This window comes from Sceloporus occidentalis, unplaced genomic scaffold, assembly GCF_023333645.1.
Source record: "Sceloporus occidentalis isolate IW3139 unplaced genomic scaffold, rSceOcc1.0.p SCAF_20, whole genome shotgun sequence".
Taxonomy (NCBI): Eukaryota; Metazoa; Chordata; class Lepidosauria; order Squamata; family Phrynosomatidae; genus Sceloporus; species Sceloporus occidentalis.
Genome location: NW_028317000.1, coordinates 3,899,427 through 3,925,408, shown reverse-complemented (window position 1 = coordinate 3,925,408; position 25,982 = coordinate 3,899,427). Strand labels below are relative to the sequence as shown.

The following is a 25,982-nucleotide window of genomic DNA, read 5'->3' as shown; positions in this document are numbered from 1 at the left end:
CTCGATCTTATTGAAGAGGCGGGATATAATAATAATAATAATAATAATAATAATAATAATATCTGGGAAAGGAAGGGAAGGGAGTTGCAGAGATCCTGGGAGCATCGACCAAGAAGGTCCTGCATCTCTCATGTTCCCACCAGACGCACCATCGACATTTCAGACTTTGCTATCCATACATCCGTCTGTCAGTGAACATGAGTTTCCCCTGTAGAATTAATGTCCCCCAATATCTCTGCCCCTGAAATATCCAAGAGGTTATCTCCTACCTTCCTTCCTTCCTTCCTTCCTTCCTTCCTTCCTTCCTTCCTTCCCTGATCTGAGAAGAGAAGGAGCTCAAGACAACTTACTAGCAGCTCAGCAGCAGAAAGCCAAGGAAGTCGGAAGACACTGTTGGAAAAAGGGGAAACCGCCACCGCTTTTATATGGTTCTTTACAAGGCGTGAAGGATAGGCTTCAGCGCATACCGATATTGGTTTTGTAAACTATAGGCCACCTGGGGTTTTTTTTCCCTTCTAGATTTTTCCTGCCCTGTTTACTCTAATTAAGTTCCCAGTTTACAACCATCGAACGCCGTGTTCCAAAATTGCAGGGTCTGGAGGTGTGTGTTCTTGGCGGACCTGGGATGTTCTCTGTGTTCCTCTAATTGCCGTCTGGGTATTTTTTGCTGACGAACCCAAACTCCGAAGGAGCAGCTGGTAACATAAGTCCTCCTCGTCTGCCTGGTTTGTACCGGAAGCAAAGATGCTTGTGCCGCGTGTCAGCATCCACAGCATCGCTCTGGATCTAGGTGCCAAGGACCACACCCCACAAAAGGATCAACCCTGATGGGCCAAGTAGTTCCGAAGGAGAAGGGTGACTTGGACCCCAACGGAAACCCCAACTCCAACAGAGACATCCATTTAGTTGTTCAGCGTTTCCGAATATTGGGTTTTTCCAGAAATCGTTCTTCCTTGGCGCTCTATATTTGTCCTTCCTAGCTTTGTGTTTCCCAACCGGAGTCACGCTATGGTTGCTGTGTGCCTTCATTTCCGACCTACGGAGACCCTAAGGTGGACCTGTCCCCTTTATTTCATGGATATGTCACTTTTCCCCCTAAGATGTCTTGGCTCCTTGTGTTCGATTCCAAGACAGCCATGAACCTTTGGCGGGGGGAAAGACGCCGTTATTAGGAAGCTTTTGATTTAAAGCATTAACAATGATTGCTGTCCATGCCTCTGTTCTGTGTATACAACTAAACTTTCTGGTCTGTAGGGATACTGTCTGTTGGAATAGATAATAACACCGTGGCATTTCGAAACAAGCATGCCTCCGTAGAGAGTCACTACTAGTTTTCCTTTGGAGGAAAGGTAAAATACAAATCCTGCCCCATCCAACATTTTGCAAGCTCAGGAGAGGAACGGGAGGTAGCCTTTTGGCTGAAGAGCGGGGTGTAAATAAATAGATATTATTATTATATTATTAGAAATCACAGCTTCCCAGACCAAACTCTCCTCCGCTCTGCAGGCCTTCCACTTCCTAAGATGTCACCAAGCTTCCTATAGTTTTCAGAAGGAGCTTCCCATAGGTTTCCGTAGCATCGGAAACCTCCGCGAAGCTTCTTCCTCCGAGGTATAAAACACCAAATATGACGGAGACGTCAAAACCAGGATTAATGAAAGGAACCAGGCCAACACTTTTACGAGGAACACTGAGAACTGCCAAGAAGAAACAATGCTGGAGTGTAGCGTAATGTCCCAAATATCAATGTAACCCCTGTAATAGTTGGCCACGAAAGCCATCGTTTTACAACTAGCTGGGCTGGTTTAATAGGAGCTGAGGATGGCACAAATCCCAAGCACCGAGGGAGAACCTGGACTTCTTGGTGGATGCTCCCAAGGTCTCTGCAACTCCCTTCATAGAAAACGTAAGACAAGCAAAGACTTTTCTACTCCAACAGATGAGGAATAATAAAGAGCCCAATTTATGCAATGCGCTGAATATTGCTAAGCGTTGTGCTGCTGTGTGTGTGTATCTGTGCTTTTAAAATACATGTTTTAACCCAAGTTTTCATCTCTTCTGGTTGTTTCATTGGGTTTTAAACTTTGCAAGGCCCATCTTACACAGTGCGCTGGATATCGCTAATCATTGTGCTGCTGCTATATATTATTATTATTATTATTATTATTATTATTACTATTATTATTAATCTGATTTTTATCCCACCTTTCTCCCAAGTTGGGACGCAAAGCAGCTCACAACACACACACACACACACACACACACACACACACAGATTAAAACAATAATTTAAAATAAATTAAAACAGTAAAAAGCTTTTTACTAAATACATCATACAAAATTTAAAACATACAAGGTTAAAAATAATCTAAACCAACCCCCCATTCCCCAATAAAACCAGGCTTGCATGATTTTAATATAATAATAATGTTTGTGTGTGTTTTTATTTATTTATTTATACCCCACTTATCAGCCCAAAGGCTATCAGAGCGGCTTATAAATTGCTAATTAGACATTTTAGTGCCGTTAAGGTTTATTTTATTATATGGTCTGTTTGTATTTTATCTGGTCGTAATCCCGCTTCAATCCGCAGAGAGATAAATAAATGTATTAGTAGTAGTAGCAGTAGTAGTATTTTGAAAAGCTTGCTGGAACTAAAATCTCTTTGCTTGCCGGTGAAAGGCCAGCAGGGAAGGAGCCAGTGGCCAGCCTAGCCTCCTGGGTGTGTTTTTAATACCTGGTTTTAATTTCTTGTGATTGTTTCAGTAAATATAATAATGATGATGGTCTCTTGAGCATCTCAAGGCAGGCTTCTTTTGGGGATGCCATTGGGGAGGTGGCTGGGAAGTCAGCCATTCAGGGCTTCCTGGGTCATAACCGTCTCTTCTGTTCTTGTCCTTCCAGACTCTTCTCCATCTCTCCTAGATGAGCTCTGTGCCAATCGGTGTCATATCTTGCAACGTCCGAATGTACATCCCAGGTTACTCTGGATACCCAGCTAGATCCTTGGTTGAAGGCCTGGGCCAGATGTCGTCCATGTCCCCCAGCAGGGACATAGCCAGGCGGGGGTATTCTTGGGGTCCGGACCCCCCCTTCCATTAGAAAAATGAATGGTGTGTGCTGCTGTGCCACCGCACCCAAGCCCCATTATAATGGTGGCACTTAGTCTGGAAACCCCCCCCCCCCTTCCTAAAATCCTAGCTATGTCCCTGCCCCCAGCTTCATCAACCCTGGAGCGATAGGGCTGAGAGCTGGCCAGGGGAAGGAAGTGATCACCCACCAGCCGCCCTTAGTTTTTTCTCTCCCAGGTGTATTTGGTCCGAGAAATTAATCAGAGCCACTTGACGGAAGGAGACCCATCTTGCCTTGGCTCTCCTGATGCCACCCAGGATCTCTCTTTCCACAAGAAAGCAGAAGGACTCCTCTCCAACTGCAACCATCGGCCACTGACCTCTTGCTACACATCTATGGCTAAAGCTCCTCCAGAACTGGGTATCTTAGAGACTGAACATCCCCTCATCCACTACCCCAGTTCCTTGGGAGGTTCCCTCTGCCTTTTCCTACCATCTGCACTTGACCCCAGTTCCATAATCCCAGTTAGACTGGGAGGGACCCCTCTCCACTGATCTCTCTTTCTCCTTTCTTGCTTCCTCCACTTTGAAATTCCTGATCCAAGACCATATTCCCTGCTTTCCTCTTTAGCAATAAAGCTTCCCTTGTATTTATTGTTTACCTTCAGTTTTTACAATCTACACAACTGAGCATATAGTTTCAGGCAAGACGATGAGGGCTGGGGGTTTGGTGACCATCTAGTCATGCAGCGGTGTGTCCGTGACGTTTCACCCAAGTAACCATGGAAAGGTCCAGCCAGAAGTGACGGGCGTATCTGGACATGTGATAATGTTTCAGACAGTCACTCCCATCAGTCTCAAGTCATATGTCAGGAATTCAGGGACCCGGGTTGCATCTACACTGTAGTAATAAAGTAGTTTGAGACCACTTCAGCTGCTCTGGCTCCATCCTACAGAAGCCTGGGTTTGGTAGTTCGGTGTGACACCTGCACACTTTGGCAGAGAAGGCTCAAGATTGTGAAAGACTTCCATTCCTAGGACTCTGGAGGATGGAGCTAGACCATTTAAAGGGGTGTGAATCTGGATCATTTCTACAGTATAGATATCCCTTATTATAAGGGGTGTCCCTTATTTGAGATCCAGAAAGCTTGTCCTTTCTGCAAAAGCCTGTGGGCCTTTCCATGGGGCTGGATCCCTTTGATATTTGGGGCACGTTCCCACTGACAAATAACTCGCATTGCGATCAGAATCGATGGATCGGTTCGGCAGCGGAGAGTGGTTCTCACCACATTTTGCCCCGATAGCATTTTCTTGCTGCAAAATAAAATAAAACAACCTGCTTGCGGTTCACATTGACGAATGAATCGATTCAAAATGGACCTGTTCCAGGCCAGCCCCGCTTTCAACAGATCTTGCCAATGAAACCCCATGTTAGGGTCACCATAAATCAGACACAACTTGAAGGCACACAACAACAACAACAACAACAACAACAACAACAACAACAAGGATGACTTAGACAACATGAATTGAATGCCTAGTTAGCATTATATAGACCGCACAACTATTTGGCATGTGCAAAATGCTGTATTTTTAATGGAATTGCTTTTGAACCAGCCAGGCCAAGAATCCTGACCCTCTCCAGATGCAGAGGGACTGCAAATCCCATCATGCCTTGCCATCCATCAGGGATGCTGGGAGTGGCAGTCTGACAAACCAGAGCCTCACAATACTTTTTTGGTAAGGAAATCCCAAAATGCGCCACAAGAATGCATCCCAGAACAGTGAATGGAAACGGTGCCAATGCAGCTGAAGCTCAAGGGCTCCACAAAAGTAGCATCTAACTTTCCTTGAACTTTGAACTGATGCTGGCTCTGCTTTTTCCTAATCTCTTTCCTCCCACAAAACTGGGTTTATATTTTCTCAGGCAGTTGGAAGGCAGCTCCTTTCTGAGTAACAAACCACAACAGGAAAAGGACCCCCAAAAGTTGCACGAAACCCTGATTTGAGACACTGCTGCTTTGTGCATTTTATCAGCTGCAAAGATGGGCAACAGTCCAGATAATACTGGACTGCAACTCCCATCAGCTTTGGCTCGACCGGCTCAGGATCATGGGAGTTGCAATGCACAGCGCGCTCACCCTTTGCATAGTAGAAAAACTGATCCAAAAATCCTTCAGGGACATAACACCAGCCTAAGCAGAGGGAAATTGGGTATATCTTTTGCGCTACTGGCCAGGGTGCGGAGTGCACACATTTTATGTTATTCTCTTCCATTTATTGCCCTGCTTTTCTCCTGGCACCAATGTCAAGGAAGTTTACACCAATACACACATACACAACACAACTAAAAAGGTTTATTAACACACAAAGTTAGGAACGCAAGTTCTATTTTGAAAACACAAATTAGTGTCTCGTTGTTTAAGGGTCTGTATGTTTGTTTCTTGCATGTTTCCGAATTTCAATACATACATACATACATACATACACAGTTGGCCATCTTTATCCACAGATGTTTTATCCACGGATTCAAGCATCCACGGCTTGATAATATTAAAAAATAGTATAAATTCCAGATGGCAATCCTTGATTTTCCATTTTTATATAAGGGAGACCATTTTGCTCTGCCATTATATTTAATGGGACTTGAGCATCTACGGATTTTGTTATCCACGGAGGGTCCTGGATCCAAACCCCACATTCCCAGGGGTGCTTCACCCTTAACCACAGCGAATGTGGAGGGCTGGCTGTAGTGGAATAAAGGTGGGATATATAATAATGTTAATAATACTAATAATGGTGTGACTATCTCAGCCACCTATGAAAATGTTTTAGTTTTTGGAATATTTTGGATTTTGGGAATCCGGAAAAGGGAGACTCAAACTGTACAGTGTTCCAATGAGTGTATGATACATGCACACACTCATTGCATATGCATACATGCAACTATGCATATGCATGCATACAAATATGTTTTTTCCCTTCCACTTCTTCATTCCCCTCTCCTTCCATGCTTGCAAAGATGCCGACAAAGCAAAGTGCGCATACAGATCATCTGTGCCAGGTGGCACCATGGGAGTGTATCAGCAAACTCGCCCACAAGTCCTTTGCCATGATGCCGTTGCTATTTGTGTCTCATGCCCGACACTCTTTGGCACAGCTGTTGAAGGTCCCTTTATCGCATTCCCACCTCAACATTTGAGGGCCATTCCTGTTCGACAGTGGAATAGCTTCCCTAGGAGTGTGATGGAGTCTCCTTCTTTGGTGGTTTTTAAGCAGAGTCTGGGTGGGCATCTGTCGCAGGGAGGGCTTTGCGTGGCAGAACGGGGGTCTCTTCCAACTCTAGGAGAGTGCAATACAGCAACCTAAAAAGCCATTGTGTCCATTCCTGGGCAGGACTGAATTAAATAAGTAAATAACTTAAATTAAATTAAATAAGTAAATAATTAAATAAATTAAATAAGTTGAACCCCAGTGAGGTTCAAGCCATTGGCAAAGATAAAGCTTCTTCCTAGACCCTCCTTGCCCTCCCAACCCCTTTTGTGGGGTATCTTCCTTGGCATCTCAGCCAGAGTGATACTATGGACTTTCATGTGAGACGCAGGCGTCTTGGAGTCGGGTGCAAAACATCCATCAAGAGGTGACTTATGTTGCCAAGCTGCCCCTTTGGGATTAGGGTTCGTCAGCAAAACCACTGGGATGTTAAGGAAAGGAACACAGAGAAGAGCCCAAGTATATGCCAGGTACACCTCCAACCCCTTTCGGAACATGAAGTTCAGTGACTGGAAATAACTAGCGAAACTGGGCAGGAGGGGAATATAGAAAACTATTCAGGTGAGCTGTACTTTATGGAATTGATGCCTGAATGCATCTAAGGCCGGCTTTCACGCCCTGAAATGGACTGTATAAAAGGCCATGGCAATGCCACCTTTCCCAACAGCATCTTTCGGCTTCCTTGGCTTTCTGAAGCTGAGCATCTTCTGCTGCCGGTAAGTTCTTTTGAGCTCCATCTCTTGTCAGATCTGGGAAAGAAGGACTTCTTCTTGGATCCAGAAGCAGAGATACTGGGGACATTAGGCTTGCAGGAAAACTCATGTTTACCGGCATGAAGTCGAAAGCTTTCACAGCCGGCATCCATAGCTTTTTATGGGGTTTTGGGGCTAAGTGGCTGTGTTTTGGAAGAGTTTATTCCTGACGTTTCGCTCTCAGCTGTGGGTGGCATCTTCAGGGATGCTGGTGGCATGGAAGAGAGTGGTGTGTGTGTGTGTATGTATATGTATATATATAGCGCCCCTCTTTTTTTTTAATCTGTAAACTCCTTTGTGTCCCAAATGTGGGGGAAAAGGGGGATACAAATAAATAGACAGTGGTTCCCCTTAGTATCTGCTAGGGTTTAGTTCCAGGATATCAAAATCAGTGGATGCTCAAGTCCCAATTAAAATCAATTTATAATAATGTCTTTTATATAAAATGACAAAAATCAAGGTTGGCTTTTTGGAATGTGTATTTTCCCCCCAATCTGTGGATGGTTTAATCCATGGATAAAGAATCTGTGGATATGGAGGGCTGGTTGTGATGATCATGATCATAATCATCATTATCTTTTGAGCATGTCAAGGCAGGCTTATTTTGGAGGTACCTTTGACCAGTGGGCTTGGAACTCAGCCATTCAGGGCTTCTTGGGTCATAACCATTACTTCCGTTCTTTCGTTCCAGACCCTTCTCCATCTCTCCAAGTTGAGCTTCATGCCAATCGGTGTCAGACCCTTCAAGCCAGTTGGATCCTCAGCTGAAGTTCTGGGCTTGATGTCTCCTCATGGGCCTGGATTCACCGACAGTGAAGTGATGGAGGTTGACATCAGTGGGACCTTTGCGGGCAGTGGTTCCAGCCTGGGCCCAGGGACTCAGGCTGAAACACCCATCCGAATTCCAATATTTCGTATTACTGTCCAACCTGTATTTGAAATAAGAAATCAGTTTAGTAAAAGGCACTTGATGGGAGGAGACTAACCTTGTGTTGGCTCTGCTGATGCCACCCTGGCATCTCGTTGTCCAGGAAAAAGCAGAAGGCCTCCTTCCCAACTGCAACCCCCTGCTATGTATCTATGACTGAAGCTCCCCGGCGACTCTAGAGCACTGCAGCCTCTGAGATCGACCTAAAGAGAGAGAGAGGCGCAGAGGTCGAGCAAGAGATCCACCCAGAGAGAAATGGTCCAAATCCCTTCTGTCTTCTGGGGATAAATAGCACCCCAGCATTATAAAGGGCCCCTCAAAGCCCCCCTGGTCCAAGCCCCTTCTGTCTTGTGGGGATAAATAGCACCCCAGCATTATAAAGGGCCCCTCAAAGCCCCCCTGGTCCAAGCCCCTTCTGTCTTCTGGGGATAAATAGCACCCCAGCATTATAAAGGGCCCCTCAAAGCCCCCCTGGTCCAAGCCCCTTCTGTCTTGTGGGGATAAATAGCACCCCAGCATTATAAAGGGCCCCTCAAAGCCCCCCTGGTCCAAGCCCCTTCTGTCTTCTGGGGATAAATAGCACCCCAGCATTATAAAGGGCCCCTCAAAGCCCCCCTGGTCCAAGCCCCTTCTGTCTTGTGGGGATAAATAGCACCCCAGCATTATAAAGGGCCCCTCAAAGCCCCCCTGGTCCAAGCCCCTTCTGTCTTCTGGGGATAAATAGCACCCCAGCATTATAAAGGGCCCCTCAAAGCCCCCCTGGTCCAAGCCCCTTCTGTCTTGTGGGGATAAATAGCACCCCAGCATTATAAAGGGCCCCTCAAAGCCCCCCTGGTCCAAGCCCCTTCTGTCTTCTGGGGATAAATAGCACCCCAGCATTATAAAGGGCCCCCCAAAGCCCCCCTGGTCCAAGCCCCTTCTGTCTTGTGGGGATACATAGCACCTCAGCATTATCAAGGGCCCCCCAAAGCCACCCTCTTGAGGCGGAGACAGAGTTACCAGATGTCAGAATGGAGGACATTTTGGAATCCCTGGATTTCGACTCCCAGCATCCTGGAAAAGGATGATGGGAACTGCAGTCTTAGAAGGCCAGAGGGTCCTCTTTGACACCACCATTGCACTTAATAGGACTAGAGTATCCATAGGTTTTGGGATCCATGAAGGTCCTGTTCTAACTGGTTTGACTGCAACTTCCAGCAGCCTGGGAAGGGACAATAGGGACTGCAGTCTTAGAGGGCCAGAGGGTCCCCTTTGACTCCTGAATTGCACTTAAGCATCCATAGGTTTTGGGATCCATGAAGGGCCAGTTCTAATTAGTTAGACTGCAACTCCCAGCAGCCTGGGAGTCCCTTGGGGCCTGAGAATAATGGACCAGCAACGCTCCCTTTCCGCCACCAGAGGGCGCCCCAGGACAGGGATCCCTCATAATACTAATCATTGGGCCGAAGTGCGCCGTTTGGGCCACAGGAGGGCGCCCGAGAGAGAGCCCGGAAGGAGAGCGCAAAAGCGCCTGAGAGCGGAATTGCGAGATGTTTGCGGTGATGCGATCGTCGCTGGCCGGTTGTCTCCACAGGAGGGCGCCTGAGAGAAGCCTCGCAGCTATTCGCCATGAAGCCTGCAGTGCGCAAAGGGCGCCACCGGAGGGCAGCAGAGAGCAAAGCAGCAGCAGGTGCTTCCGTGGCTGCAGCGGCAGGGCCCCTTTTGGACTACAATTCCCATCAGCCCTTGGGAAAACATGGCCGCCCCCGCCCCTGAGGGACAGAGGATGATGGGGATTTCATTCCAAAGCATTTTGAGGCGCAGAAAGACTGGCTTAGCGGCCTCACCCAAAATTCTGCATTGTCTGGGGATGATGGGAATAATAATAATAATAATAATAATAATAATAATAATAATAATTTATTTTATTTTTATTCCCAAAAAAGGGACCCAAGGTGGCTTGCAATAGGAAAGCACATTAAAACCCTGTTTTTAGGTGGCTAATAAAGAAGATTCCTAATACAAGGGCCCCCTCTTGTGGATACTGAGGGCGCTGCAGCCTCTAGATCGACCTCGAGATCGATCCCTCCCTCCCCTCCTAGGGCTCCCCAGAAAGGACCATTGGGCTCCTATGTTATTATGTGTGTGTGTGTATATGTGTATGTATATAGAGACATATAATTATACAACACACATATATATAATTATATATGTATATCTGTGTGTGTGTGTGTGTGTGTGTATATATATATATATCTTTGTATATATAATTATCTGTGTCTGTATATATATATCTGAACTTAAATAAAATAAAGAATAAAATAAACTACTTCTTTTAAAATTAAACTTTTGCATGATTTATTTCATTTATACTTTAAATAATTTTTTTGTATTCTAGGCCCATATTACATTTGTTAATTTATTATATTAATAAATATTTCAGTATATTCTGATTTTATTTTGATATTAATAAAAACCCTGACTCGTGACCCTCAGGAATTTAATTTATATTTTATATTATCTGCCATTTGATATTAAATTTTAATTTATTTTATGTTTCAAGAATTTTACTAACAATGTTTTGTATTTTTTAATTTTATCTTCCATTTTACTGTATTTTCCCCTTTTAAAAAATATTACAATGTTTAGATATTTTATTTTTATATCAGTCTTTAATTTAAAATTAGCAATAAAATGAAATACAAATAAAAAAACTATTTTAAAAGACAAAAATGGAATAAAACTAAAATATAAATATAACATATATATGTATTTCATTTTTATTTCTTTTAAAATATTTTTTATTTTATATATATATAATATAAAACATAAATATTATAAATAAATAATATATATATATATACTATTTATATTTATATTTCATTTTTATTTCTTTTAAAATACTTTTTCATTATATAAATATATAAAATATTTATATTTATATTTTTCTCTTATTTCATTATTATTTCTTTTAAAAGACATAATAATGAAATAAGATGAAATAAATATATATATAATATATAAATATATAAATATTTATATTTATATTATATATTTATTTTTATATTTTTGTCTTATTTCATTATTATTACTTTTAAAAGACATAATAATGAAATAAGATGAAATAAATATTTATATATTATATATAATATATAAATATATAAATATTTATATTTATATTATATATTTATTTTTATATTTTTGTCTTATTTCATTATTATTTCTTTTAAAAGACATAATAATGAAATAAGACATATATATATATATATATATATATATATATATAATATTTATTTTTATATTTTTGTCTTATTTCATTATTATGTCTTTTAAAAGAAATAGTGGTGTCCTTTATTGGATCAAAATGGAGGAATGAGATTTTACAAAAAAGCTACACACTGGCAGCCCACATCGCAATTTAGTTAATTAATTAATTAATTAATCATTTAGTTAAGATCTTTAAAGACGTGCCGGTGGAAACTCTTCGAAAACGTCAGGACTACAAATTCTTAACTCAAGAACTGATGAAAAGGAATATCCCCTCTTCATGGGACAGAATTGAAGGAATCTCAGTGTTGTACAAACAAAAGAGGTACAGAATCAATAAATAAGGCAAAGGACTTTTTAAATAAGATCAGAGTCAGGAAAAGATAATGATACTCAATGGGGATTATATATGATGTGTAATGTATAATTCTGGAAATCATGTGAATAACTGTGATTTTATATAATAAAAATTGTTTAAAAATATATTTCTCATTTTATATATAATATTTCTATAATTATTATATATATTATTTATTTAATATTTATATTTATATTTTTGTCTTTTTTCATTATTATTTCTTTTAAAATATATTTCTCATATATATAATAATATTTATATAATTATTATATATTATATATTTATATAATATTTATATTTTGTCTTATTTCATTATTATTTCTTTTAAAATATTTTTATTTTATATATATAAAAATATAAATATTCTATATAAATAGTATAAATTATATATATATAATTTTTATTTCTTTTACAATACTTTTTCATTATATATATATATATATATATATATATATATTGTCTTTTTTCATTATTATTTCTTTTAAAATATATTTCTCATATTATATATATTTATATTATTATATATTATATATTTATATAATATTTATATTTTTCTCTTATTTCATTATATATATTATTTATAATTTATTTATGTTTATATTTTTGTCTTATTTCATTATTGTGAATTCATTCATTATATATATTTCTCATATTATATAATAATATTTATATAATTATATATTATATATTATTTATATAATATTTATATTTATATTTTCTCTTATTTCATTATTATGTCTTTTAAAATATATTTTATATATAATAATATTTGTATAATTATTATATATTATATATTATTTATATAATACTTATATTTATATTTTTCTCTTATTTTATTATTATTTCTTTTGAAATATATTTCTCATATTATATATAATAATATTTATATAATTATATATTTTATATAATATTTATATTTTTCTCTTATTTCATTATATATATTATTTATATAATATTTATATTTATATTTTTCTCTTATTTCATTATTATTTCTTTTAAAATATATTTCTCATATTATATATAATAATATTTATATTTTTCTCTTATTTCATTATATATATTATTTATATAATATTTATATTTTTCTCTTATTTCATTATTATTTCTTTTAAATATTTTTTATTTTATATATATAATAAAAATATAAATATTCTATATAAATAGTATAAATTTTATATATATATATATCATTTTAATTTCTTTTACAATACTTTTTCATTATATATATATAATATTTATATTTATATTTTTGTCTTATTTCGTTATTATTTCTTTTAAAATATATTTATCATATTATATATAATATTATTTATATAATTATTATATATTTTATATAATATTTATATTTTTCTCTTATTTCATTATATATATTATTTATATAATATTTATGTTATTATTTTTGTCTTATTTCATTATTGTGAATTCATTCATTATATATATTTCTCATATTATATATAATAATACTTATATAATTATTATATATTATATATTATTTACATTATATTTATATTTATATTTTCTCTTATTTCATTTTTATGTCTTTCAAAATATATTATATATATAATAATATTTGTATAATTATTATATATTATATATTATTTGTATAATACTTATATTTATATTTTTCTCTTATTTTATTATTATTTCCCTTTCAAAAGGGCGGCTGTTATTTCAGGGTGTCATGCCTCAGTGGAGACACAGGAGGGCGCCCGAGAGCAAGGAATGAGGCGCTCTTTCCCAATGACGTCACTGAACGGGGAGAACACAAGATGACGTGGGGAAGGGCCATGCCCCTTTACCACTGATGGCGCACTGAGCCAAAGCAATGACAATCGAGTTCAATCCCCGCTTCGCCTTTTGCTAAAAGCCTACTTAGAAAAGAGAACTTTGCATTATTTAAAAATACTCCTTGAATTTTATTTTTAAAAATTGTTTTATTTTAATTTTGTTTTTACATTTATTAAATTTTTCTTTTTTTAACTGATTGCATTTTTTAAAAATCAGTAAAACTAAATTTTAAATGACTAAGACTAAAATTTAATAATAAAAAATAAAATGAAAAAACAGTCTGGAGCGTGGCTTTGGTGCGGCCTTTGGACTCTTAGGACACATGCATCATTGAAACACCATACCTCCACTGTGACTCGAAGCAGCTTTATTTTGGCTGTCTGTAACAGGCCTTTGTCTCGCAATTCTGCTCTCAGGCGCTTTTGTGCTCTCCTTCCTGGCTCTCTCTCTCTCTCTCGGGCGCCCTCCTGTGGCTCAAACTGCGCACTTCGGCCTCTTGACGCTTATTATGATGCTTCCCTGTCCTGGGGCGCCCTCTGGTGGCGAAAAGGGAGCGTTGCTGGCTCATTATTCTCAGGCCCCAAGGGGCTCATGGTTCCTGGCTCAGGGCTGGCCTCTGGGTCCACATTTACAACAACAACAACAACAGTAATAATAATGAAGGGCAGGAGAGGCAAAGGCTTTGGTCCTGGGCCTCCTGAAGGGCTAAACCCTTCTGCCCTGGAGAACAAACTTGAACCCATCATGGCCCTTTGGGACTAGAGCTCCCAAAAGAGCCGCAGGGATCATGGGAGGCAGGTTCCAGCCCTTTGGCCCCAAGCCCTTCTTTTCTTTCCATGGGGCCAAGTCCAGAGGAGCCCCCTGGATCCCCAAATCCATGGAGGCAATGGGATATTATTAGGATTAGGATTTTATTTTTTTTATTATTTTAATTTTAATTTTATTATTTATTTTTATATTTCTTTATTTATTTAAATTATGAGATATATAAACTGTGGGGTTGGCATAGCCCTCCTCTGAGGCTGAGAGAGTATGACTTGTGAGTGTATATAATCATATATACAAAATTATATCCCTAAGTAACCGAATTCCCCTTTGACTGTGCAACAACCCATTTAAATAAGAAGAGACATGGTCCAATGCTCAAACCACTATACCATGCTGTCTCAATAGACCTTGATAAGGCTTATAACAGAACATCGATAAAAATCCTATCACATTGTATAATATATGTTATATTATTATATTTCTATTATGCCTAGAAATGGTAAAAGCCTATGGCACAAGAGACAAAAAGGCTTGTGTAAGCTGCATTTTATTGTTCTCATGGACTATGAAGGTGTGCAGGCGGAAAGACAATGTCCCCCATGTTCCCATGTTTCCTGGCGTTCGGTGCTTTCGAAGGTACGGATTTATGTGCAAGGGACTCATCATCGGTAGAAGAGGAGCATGGCGGACTCCAGGAGCGCTTTGGAGACGCTCCAACCTGTGTGGGTGCCATAGCCGTCCCATTCGAACGCCACATAGTCGCCGCATTGACGCGGGTTGCCTTCAGGGAAGTAGCCTCCTCCGCCGACGCAGAACTGGGAAAAGCGAGACGTTGCTATGATAAAGCGGGATCGGAAGGTGGAACGCATTTTTGGAAACGTGTACAGAAACATTTTCATCCACCCCAAAAGTTGCGTAACTGGATTGCAAACCGAGGCTGGTTGCATTGGACACATGCACAACTCCATTGCAACCGATAATAATAATGATAGTTGTGGTAATAATGAATTAATATTTCAGGTTTATCTAGCTACTCACTGTCTCCGTATTGCAGCCGGTGGCTTTAACCCCAGCACAAAGCGCCAGAGCTGCCTTCTCGTGGTTAAACACCCGGAACTGAATAAATCCAGGGACAAATTCATCTGCGGAAACAAAATTTAAGTGTGCGCATGAAGACGGTGCACATTAAATTGCATTCTTTGCAACGGACCCATGGTGGGACCTCCTTGGAGATACATGCCTTAGAAATCTGGATTGCAAGTTGCCTTCCAAAAACCAGCACGCTAGATGCGAGATACGTAGCGGGAGAAAGCACATACTATGGCAAACATAGGTTTTTGATGGAAACAGAGGAACCGACTTACTTCTCGCATTGGGGGAATAGTAAAAGGAGGTCTGCTGTGCGTTTCCGGTGTCATAGACAACTGGCACAACTGGGCCGTTGTTGGCTGGGCAGCTTCCGATGCCAAACTTCACGGCATATTGCTAAAAGGAAATCCAGATTTACGTTAATACAAAGGTAAGAGGAGCCTAAGAAATAGCTTGACCTTTGTGGCTTGGAGAAAGAGAAGCGTGCAAGCCATAATCCGGAGGAAGATGGTCTTGCAACTCGCCTCGATTCCTTTGGGATAAGGCATGATATAAATAAATTATTATTGTTGTTGTTGTTATTATTACCTGGTAGAGCCTGAGAAGGTTGCCTCCTTCCGCCGCCAGGAAGCCGGTCTCGGTGTGGTATCTCAAAATGGCCGCGTCCCGCCATTCCTTCATGGGGCTGTTGTTGGGGACGTGCCATATGGCCATGTCCTTGGCTTGGAGGTCATAGTAGCCAGGGTTCTGGAAAGCAAAGGACATTTGACGGTCAGCAAGGGTCATCTACTCCATAGCTCCATCCTTATAGTCCTTGGCTTTGGGGAGTTTTGCCATCATGGTCAACCTCCTTTGGAGAGGTCCCACCTTCTTGATGCCCTCCTTAAACTTTCTCAGTATTGAAGAGGTCCTGAGTTCCAGATTCATACACATGATCTTCACTAGGTAACTGTAACAGAGGGATAATATTTTGAGGTGGACATATCTGGGCCATCTGTGGGATCAGACAGAAGGACATAGGGGCTATATAGATAGGCGGCATACAGCCGCCCCTTTTGGCACCGGATCGCAGAGGTACCAATCCGGTCCCTGGAGGGAGCAAATTTTGCAATGTATTGCAATTTGCTCCCAGAAGTGGTGTCCTAGGTGCGCAGGTGAGCCATGATGATGCCCTTTCAATGGTGGGCACTGCATCAGAGAAGGTGCATTGTCATGGTGCACACAGTCTAGAAGGGCGTGCGCCAAAATGGTACCCAGGCAGCATCATTAGGGCTTGGAGCATGCAGACGCTCAGCCTTCACCCAACCCATAGGCTGGCACAAAGTGTTGGTCCGTACAGCCCCATAGCTGGGCAAAATGATGTCCCAAGGCCCTCCATGGGGGTCCAAAGGACATCTCCTAAAAGCTCTCTAGTGGTATGGGGAATATTTCTAGCACATTTTGGGCCAATTTTGGCTGCAAAGAGAGGTCTCATGGGGGGCTAACGTGGCTGACCCCATCCCAGGGGATGCCCATGCCATCCTATCAGCTGCATAACCAAAAGTGTGTTGTGTGTCTGTGTTTCCTGTCTCTTGTCGTTTGCCCTGGGAAGTCCCAATCAAGCACCGAAGGGCCGCACCTTGTAGTCGTCACTGGTCGAACCCACGGCCGTCCCGAAAGTGGAGTTTTTGGCCCAGTGGCCCTCTCCGCTCGGGTAGTTGGCGTTGTTCCCTTGTTGGCTGGTCCAGCGGTCTCCCAGGGAGCATTTCCCATAGATGTTGTTCTCGTGGATGCTGGCCACTAATGTCCATCCGCCTCCATGGGTGGTCATGTCGCAGAAGGTCTGGTAGATCTCCCCTTCCTCCGTCCCCAGAAAATAGAGACCATCTGCAACAGAAAATCCAGGTGGTTGCATACCATAACCTCTCCATCCATTGCATGAACTCTGGTTACATTTTGCAATGGGGTAAAAAAACAGCATTCCCAGGATTTTGTCAATCCCACATTAAGTTGGAGGAAGACCTTCAACTCATTGTGGGCCAGACAAATCCCCTTTTTCCGGAGGCGTTCTGGACCCGACTCATTGCTCTCCATGCATCGCACACACCAGCGGCTCCTTCCAGCGCTGTCTTGATCTCCTTGCAACTTCGGGGCAAAGTCTGGAGAAGGTTTGGGGGCAGACCTTGCTGGTTTTGGAGGCAAGTGGCATCTTCCCATTTGACCATCAGCTTCAGGATGTCCCTTTTCAAGGAGGTGATGCAGCCATTGGTATCTGGAGAGAAGAGTATCTGATCATTACTTTCCAGAAAGAGAGAAGAATTGAGAACATTGGCAAGAATTTTAACTTAACCGCTGAATGTCCAAAGGGACACCTATTCCTGTCTTTTGGGTTAATGGAAGAGGAAGGTCAGAAAGTGACCATAAAGCCTAAGTAAGGTAGAAGCATATTGCACTGTTGTTGTTGTTGTTGTTGTTGTGTGCCTTCATGTTGTCCCAAAGAATGTGCATCCGTTTGACTCCCAAATGATATAGCTATATGTAGACTTACCACTTTGCAGACTTCTAGGAAACGCAGCCACGCAAAGCAGGAGGATCCCAAACAACTTCATCTTCCTATTCTGGAAAAGCAAATATTCACTCTCTAAGGATCCATCTTGCTCACAACTCAATGGGAGAATCACATGTTGTTGTGCGATAAGCAAAGATCTTAAATGGAGTTAAACCTTTGCAACAATGTGGTGCGATAGTGTCCTTTCCCTGCTGCACAATCTCAAAGCAAAATATTTCGAACCTTGTTTGCCACTTTCCCCAGATGCAAACCACTTGCAAAACCTCACGCGGCAGCAGGATTTGAACTGTGAAAATCTGCCGCCGTCATTTGCTTTGGTGGATGGGTGGCAAGGCCCAAGACTGTATAGGATCCATAGTTAAAAGTGGGATCTTGACAGTACAACGGTATATAGTATGCACTAACTCTTGCAATCTTCCTCCCCAAAAAGTCCTGATTTGGGAAGTGTTGGCTAGCAAAGAACAGTCTTAACTTTTGATATTTGGAAAGTCGGAGGCGGTATGGAGATATTTGGGGATCCTATTCTTCCACCGCAAACTGTTCTGCCCATTCCACCAAGACATTAGCTCAAGGTGCAAAAACAGAACTGTGTCCGAAACCACCCAATGAATATCCGTTGGGATTTGGGGATGCATTTTATGTTAGGAAGGAAAAAAACAATAGGATGCAACTCAGGACGGAGTTCCAAATACAACGTGGAACAACAAAGCACTGGTTCCCAAAAACAAAAGAAGGGCCCATCTCCGATCCCCTTTGTCTCAGTTGGGAGATGAACTGAGGAAGTGGCTTGCTAAGATCATTCCCAAAACGGAGAGGGACTGTTCCTGGCATTGAGAGGTTGGCATCCATTTCAGGGAACCATTGCTTAAATACCTTGAAGGTATTTCCAGATGCCATCTGATGTTGGAAGCTAAGCAGGGCTGGTTAGTGCTTGGAGGGGAACCACCGAAGAATGCCAGGGGATGGAGGCCAAATTTCGGAGGAAGGAACTGGCAAACGCACACCATGGATTTGCCGTCAGTCCATGACCAACTTCAAACGACCGACAAAGAGGGACAAAGGGCCAGACCATCCAAGTCTTTTACCTAATTTGTTATGTAAGTTGAGAGGAAGGAAGGAAGGAAGGAAGGAAGGAAGGAAGGAAGGAAAGAGAAGAGGCACGGAAGGAAGAAATGTTGGTGGTTGGTTGGTCGGTTCCACCAACTCACCTGTTTTGGAGCTCAACTTTCTCTGTGTTTCCTAAATTAAACTCCGATAGCAGCCATGTAAATGGAAAGATCTCTGACCTTCTGTTTGTGTCCAGTCCCTCCTCGGTCTTTTCAGCCTCCGTCCAACTGACCCTTGTCCGCAGATGGGGAAACCCAGGGAGAAAGTGGCCAGCGTCCGGCGGTTTGTTGACCTGCGGCGGACGCAAGCGCAGAATATAGACAGGTTCATCCCTGTACTTTTCATCTCCATCAAATGAATTTACACTCAAACGGATTAGCACCAGCCTTTCCCTGCTGTGTAGGAACGTCTGAATGGCATCTAAAGTTTGGAGCATGGCTCTGGAGACCAGGGTTCGAATCCCCGCTCGGCCACAGAAACCCACATTGGGCAAGAAGTCACACTTTCTCAGCCTCTTCAGGGGAAGGCAAAGGCGATCCTCCTCTGAGCAAATCTTGCCAAGAAAACGCCAGGATAGGTTCACTTTAGGATTGCCATAAATTGGAAACATGTGTTTTTTGCATTTGGTTGGCGCAATAAAGGCATCCCTGTTCTGTTGGCTATTCTACATGGCCAACATGGCCACCCCTACATATGTCCTCCAAAATCTGATTCCCTGTCTATTCAGTCATATTGGTGTTGAATTAAGGTTGCCACCTTTTTTGTTCCGAGGGGCTCCTCATCTTTTAACACTCATCCAACAGACCCAAGACCATCCTCTCAGTCTGAATTTAACTTCTGCAAATGGAGGGGGGAAAATTCGACCTGTTTTTGCTCAAGTTTTACCAATGTTCGCAAATCCCATAAAGTAAAAAAGGACAGGTGTCAACTCAGGTAAAATCCTTGATGTGATGCAACACATCTGGATGGATTTGGACGCAACCTCACTTCTGGTTTTCCAAAAGGGGTTTTAAAAAACGTTTTAGCACTACATACCCCTTTGCAAGCTATTGCAAAGTCGCATTTGGGGTCCTGGAAACTTTGACGCTGCATTATTATAGCTCACCCAAACAGCTCACAAAACCTACAAATCCCTCCAAATCCATGGCAATTAAAGCGACGCCGAACTGCATTTATTCTTCAGTGCGGATGCAGCTTTGGTACACAAATTTCAGGGTTCCTCCACTGAAAACAATAGTTTTGCACATCCTTCTTTATGAATAACGTTCACCGTCTTGTTGCCTGGTCCCTTTGACCACACTCCAATGTACATATGGCTATGGGAATAGATCATATGCATTTATTATTAATATTACCATTATTATTATTTGCATTTCTTTGGGTCCTGGGTTTGCATTGGACACCCCACTCTTCCCGGCCTTTGCAAACATTTGTATGTGTGTTTGGACCCAAAGCGGAGAGACCTTTCCTCCTCTCCGTTATTTTTAGCTTCACCTGTCACCAGATTAAATGAGAAACAGATGACAGGAAATGAGGGCTTCGAAAATAGATGGGTTTTCGTGCCAAGTGTTTGCAGATTAACAGGACCAAGGGAGGCTAATAGTTTTCAAACGGCGGAAGAAAAGACTGGCAAGATTGCGGAGGCAATACAGGTCAAGCCTCCCTTGTCCAAAATGCTTAGGACCAGAAGGATTGAGAATAGCTGCACAGTTAGCCCTCCCTATCCATGGATTCATTATCCGTGGATTCAACCATCCATGGCTTGAAAATATATATGTGTGTGTGTGTGTGTGTGTGTGTGTGTGTGTGCAAAAAGCAATTATTCTCTTAAAATGCAAAAAAGCAAAAGCAAGCATACCTTGCTTTTGCCATTTTGTATAAGAGACACCATTTTGTTGCACCATTGTATATAATGGGACTTGAGCATCCATGGATTTTGAGTTCCAGAGGATACTAAAGGCCCATTGTTTTTGCAACTAGATCCCTAATGAAATGTCTTGGATAAGTCTAAACCCAAAATTCATTTAGCGGTATGCAAAAGGGATCTTTGCATTCTGATATTCCAGACTAATGCAGCTTTGTATATGGATTCTGCCCCATAAATCCATTTATGTTTCATATATATACAACCCAATGGCTACAAACCAACACAGCGCCTCGCTTTCCTTAAAACTCTTCCACTTTAATATATTAAATATTTCACTTTCTTTTCTGCATTTACATTCCTGAATACTTTTCCATGTCGTTCATGAGATAGAAGTTACACAGAGATACGGTTCGTTGTCACGAAGTGCTTCCAAACCCATTGTGGTTTATGAAGAAGACCCTACAAACAAAGGCGATGAGTCCAAGGCAAGGACCACCAATGCCATATTTTGCTCTAGAAAAGAGCCTTGCAAGTAGTTAGTCCAAGAATACAGAAGATGACATTTTTAAGAGAATGGATGACACTGTTGATAGAGAAAAGGCTCATCCATTCTGCATGCATTTTGATATTATTTCTTTGCTTTGGGGTATGAAAAGATCCAGTTTGGTGTATCTTGTGCCTAAAACTGGTCAGAGAAAACTTTGTGTGGGTTTATTTGTGTAGGAATAGGGGTCCATTGCACAAACTGGAAATGAAGACGTCTCCATCGAACCACTTGCAAACTGGCAATGCCAACTTCTCTTGTCTTCCGTTCACAAGTCACCAACTGTTTGTGTCCATTGGATTCTGTGTTCCAGAAAACAGATTCCCAATCCCAGCTTTGACTTCTCACCATTTCATTCATTTCTGCAGGTCAACATTACTGCATTTGAGTTGGTATTTGCTTCGGAGAGGCCTTACTTTTTCCAGTTACGAAGGGACCACCGAATCATTGCAACAGATGAAAAGGCGTCCTTCCAAGAAACGCTGTTTTTGCAAAATGGAACTTTAATAACAAGGGTCCTCATCCAGGTCTTTGAAGATCAATTTCCTTTGGTGGCTCTGGAGTTCTTTTTCCATCCAAAATGAGGATTTTTATGGTGAGAAAAATAGGATTTGTCAAGTCGGAATAACCTGCCCAGTTCAATGCCTTGGCAATGCTTCCAGATGATCGGAGAAGGTGCAAAACCAGTTGTGATTCTCACCGTAGTAAAACTTAAAACCAACACAGTGTCCACTTTGGGCACTCCATCTTGACCCCTCTTTGGCTCACGGTTAACCTCTTGTCTTCTCTCCAAATTGATGGAAATCAACCATGTCTGCCATCTTAGGCATACAGTCCAACTGACCCTTGGGAAAGCAAAAAGGCCAACACGACGAGGACCAAGGAAGACGGACCCCCAACAGTCCAAGAAGCCACGTCCGTCTGGAAGATGTGGAGCTTCCTTGCATCCGGGTGGAAGACCTTGGCATCTTCCAACGCGCCGTGCGCCGCCAGCGTAAAATTGGCATCTCCAGAGGTTGCCACGTCAAAGACGCATGACTGGAAGTAGAGGTCCTCCACTGGTAGCTTCTCCTTGCAGAGCTGGTGGGCCTTCTCGGCAGGGATGGCGGTGCTATTGCCGCCACAGCAGCATTCGTTGCGGGAGATGCGCTGGCTAGGAGGACATCCTCCCACGCAAAGCTGGAGGTCCTGCTCCTCGGTGAAGGACTGGGCCACCTCCTCGGCCGCCCGGATGGAGAAGGAGAGCTGCCTCCCTGCCTGGCGCACGGCGATGGTGGTGCCGATGTAGGCCGCCCGGATCTCCACGTGGCGCCCGGGGATGCGCTCGTGGATGATCAAGCTGTTCCCTCCAGGCCTCTCGCCGCCATTGACCGATCCGTCCTCAAACGCCGCTGGCAGATTGTCCACCTCGGCCTTGTAGACCTTCTGGTCAATGCACTCCTTCATGTTCTTGAAGATGATGGTCAGCTGCAAAGAGAGAAAGGAGAGGTCAGAAGCTCCCTAAGTGGGTCCAAGGGTTGGTTTGATTCAGTTCCAACACATATACAGGTAGAATCTATCTATCCTATTATTATTACTATTATTATTATTAAACTTTATTTATAAAACGCTGTAAATTTGCACAGCGCTGTACATGCTGAATATACAGAATTAAAACAGAAATTAAAAACCTGCCTAAGGCATAAAATCTAAGGAAACAAAAATAATAGCATTAAAACATCATAAAATACAACCTATTTATCTATCTATAGTATTGTCTGTCTGTCTGTCTATCTATCTATCTATCTATCTATCTATCTATCTATCTATCTATCATTTATATCTAAATAGATAGGTCAAGTCTATATAAATAGATTAAGTCTAGATCAATTAAATTAAAAGGTATCATACTGGGCTCCACATCCTATCATGTGTGAGTAAAACAGTCCAGAAAACCATAAGGTTCAATGGCTCTATTTTAATATTTCCTATTAACCAAGATTGTGAATAGTGGTTTGAGTGTTGGTTTAGGACTTTGGAGACCAGGATTTGATCTTGACCACACTCTGACATCGCTTGGCCTCACATGTGTCCGGTTTTTCATGTGCAAAATGTCAGAGGGTACGTACCAGGGGGTCCCGAACCCATCATCCTGGTGGCAGAGATCCGGCTCAATATTTACCTTCCCAGTAGCAGTTGCGTCAGACCCTTTGGCCACTGGATAGCTGGTGGCCTGAGCAAACAAGTAGTTGTTGTCCAGGAGCGGCCAGGAGCCCTCCACGCGGCAGGTCTGGAACTCGTCCCCAAATGTCCGGACATGGGGGTCCCCGAACATGGCACAGTGCTGGTAGGTGGGGGGCCGGCCCCGCTTGTGGGCGAAGCTCTTCTCATAGTCGCAGATGTCCAGGGCAGCTGTGGCTTGGCGGTTGGGGGCCGGGGCCGGGGGTCGGGGAGCCGAGGTGGGCCCTTCCTTGGCACAGTGGTTCTGGGCCATGAGGTCCTCGATGCCATGGACGGCGGAGTGGTAGGCCAGGTCCCCCCGGCAGGCGTGGGAGGTCCGGCGGGTGCATCGGGAGTAGGAGCGCAGGGCCTGGCAGTAGGCGGCACTCTTGTTGGGGCCGCGCAGGTTGAGGGTGGAGGCCACGTACTCCGAGTTGCAGCGCAGGATCTTGCAGCGGGAATAAACTGCGAGAGAGGGAGACATGTCCATACGTGAATGGAGTGCGGCTATGTGACTGACATGAGGCTATGTGAATGGTGTGTGAACATGTGAATGGCGTGTGGATATGTGAATGACGTGCAGATATGTGACTGACGTGCGCATATGTGAATGTCGTGCACATATATGAATTATGTGTGGATATGTGAACTATGTGTGGATATGTTAGTGACGTGTGGATATGTGAATGCCATGCGCATATGTGAATGGTGTGTGAATGATGTGTGCATCACTCACTTGGGCTTGCAACAGGGGTATCACTAGGGGGATGCAAGGGGTGTGGACCGCAACGGGTGACGCCTCAGAAAGGGGTGAATATTTGGGGCGGTCACTCCTATCTGTCATATAAATATACAGTGGGACCTCTACATTCGCTGGGGTTAGGGGCACAGGACCCCCATGGAAGTGGAAAAACCATAAATAAGAAAGTACAGTTGCCCCTCCGTTTTCGCGGGGGATCTGTTCCAGACCCCCGTGTGAAAACGGAAAATTGCCGATATTGGAATCCCTATTGATTCTGATGGCAGAGGGCCTGAGACACGCACCCCATCGTGTTGCCCTCCATTTGCCCCTCGCGTATTCCTGAAGGACGTGGGCACCAAGTCCACAAAAACAGAGGGGCCACTATACTAAGTAAGAAAGAAAGAAAGAAAGAAAGAAAGAAAGAAAGAAAGAAAGTGCAGCCTTACCATGTTTACAGAACAAGAGAAGGAAGAATGTTTTAATGACGATTTCAGCATTTAGGGAATGCCGTCGTGACCCCGCAAAGAAAGTGGATTTCCCCATTCCAATCCATCCAGAGGTTTCTAAATGTCGCTCGTCCAAACCTCTCTTCTGCCTCCTTTATTTGTTTTCTTATTCTGGAAGAGAAGGTGCAAAAACACATGGCAAGGAAACTGGCAAAGTTGGTTGTAGTACCCCTGCGCACTTGAATGCATGCACAATAAACTCGGCAACATCTGCAACACGCTTTCCCACCTGCTTTTCAAATGTTCCGGTTTCTCTGTCCGTCTTTCCTCCTTCAATCGGAAACAACTCGAAGGCATACAACAAGCATGCAACTGGAGCGGATGTGGATTCTTACCAAAATTACACCAGCCGCATTCCCACTGGCAAATAAATCGCTTTGCGATCCGAATCAATGGGTCGGTTCAGCAGTGGAGCGTGGCACCCAATACATTTGCCCCCATCACATTTACTTGCTATAAAATAAAATAACCCACTTGCGATTCACATTGACGGATGAATCTATTCAAAATGGACCCGCTCCGGACGGCTGAATTTAAAATGATTCTGATCCGCACGCAGTTTGCACTTGGCAGGGAATAGATTTATCCAAAAAGACGCGGAGGAAAAACACAGGATATGATAGGATAGGATAGGATCGGATAGGACAGGATAGGATAGCATGTCCTGTCCTATCCTATCCTATTTTATCCTGTCCTATCTTGTCCTATCTTATCCTATCCTATCTTGTCCTACCATATCCTGTCCTATCCTATACTGTCCTATCTTATCCTATCCTGTCCTATCTTATCTTATCCTAACCTGTCATATATATATATATATATATATATATATATATATATATATATGCGTGCACACACACACCAAGGAAAAACTGCATACCTGGTTCTGCATATGTGTGTGTTTGAGTACTAAAAGGGTGCATCTGCACTGTAGAAACAATGCAGTTCGGTGCCACTTTAAGTGCCGCAGCTCTGTCCTATGGAATCCTGGGATCGGTAGTTTTACAAGGACTTCTTTAGTCAAAGAGGGCTGGTGCCCCACCAAACTACAAATCCCAGGAGTGGAGCCCTGGCAGTTAAAAGGGGTGTCACACTGTATTATTAAATCGATGCGCCCAAAGATTGTTGTGCTGTTGTTATCGTCGTTGTGGGTGATGATGATGATGATGATGATGATGATATTTCTTTGTATCCCA

General features: G+C 42.3%; 2 protein-coding genes across 3 annotated transcripts; both read right to left on the bottom strand.

The window, feature by feature from the left end:
- Positions 1-14,715: 14,715 nt before the first annotated feature.
- LOC149301786 (intelectin-like protein) lies at positions 14,716-19,118 on the bottom strand. Of its 2 annotated transcripts, XM_089482957.1 has the most exons (8): positions 19,030-19,118; positions 17,801-17,870; positions 17,360-17,524; positions 16,892-17,139; positions 15,862-16,020; positions 15,549-15,669; positions 15,223-15,326; positions 14,716-14,999 (listed from the first exon to the last, which is right to left on the bottom strand). In XM_089482957.1, exons 2-8 carry the CDS (start codon positions 17,859-17,861, stop codon positions 14,847-14,849), a joined length of 1,011 nt encoding a protein of 336 aa, XP_089339083.1. In that variant the 5' UTR covers positions 17,862-17,870; positions 19,030-19,118; the 3' UTR covers positions 14,716-14,846. The 2 variants fall into 2 exon arrangements, with proteins under 2 accessions (XP_089339083.1, XP_089339084.1); XM_089482958.1 differs by lacking the exon at positions 17,801-17,870 and having other exon boundaries at positions 19,030-19,110.
- Positions 19,119-21,095: 1,977 nt separating this feature from the next.
- Positions 21,096-25,004, bottom strand: LOC149301785 (hemojuvelin-like). Its single transcript, XM_089482956.1, has 3 exons — positions 24,727-25,004; positions 23,501-24,003; positions 21,096-22,806 (listed from the first exon to the last, which is right to left on the bottom strand). The coding sequence occupies exons 1-3, from the start codon at positions 24,821-24,823 to the stop codon at positions 22,162-22,164; spliced, it is 1,245 nt and encodes a 414-aa protein (XP_089339082.1). The 5' UTR covers positions 24,824-25,004; the 3' UTR covers positions 21,096-22,161.
- Between the last annotated feature and the right edge of the window lie 978 nt (positions 25,005-25,982).

Bases quoted from the DNA above. Each gene is read 5' to 3' on its own strand.
- LOC149301785 (XM_089482956.1), bottom strand. From the start codon at position 24,823: ATGGGGAAATCCACTTTCTTTGCGGGGTCACGACGGCATTCCCTAAAT. The intron at 24,004-24,726 runs GTAAGGCTGCAC...CCTCTCTCGCAG, and splicing joins TCTCTTGTTCTGTAAACATG to TTTATTCCCGCTGCAAGATC. The intron at 22,807-23,500 runs GTAAATATTGAG...CTCTCTTTGCAG, and splicing joins ACGCAACTGCTACTGGGAAG to CTGACCATCATCTTCAAGAA.
- LOC149301786 (XM_089482957.1), bottom strand. From the start codon at position 17,861: ATGAAGTTGTTTGGGATCCTCCTGCTTTGCGTGGCTGCGTTTCCTAGA. The intron at 17,140-17,359 runs GTGTGTGCGATG...TTTCTGTTGCAG, and splicing joins AGCGCTGGAAGGAGCCGCTG to ATGGTCTCTATTTTCTGGGG. The intron at 15,670-15,861 runs GTAATAATAACA...ATTTCCTTTTAG, and splicing joins ACCTTCTCAGGCTCTACCAG to CAATATGCCGTGAAGTTTGG.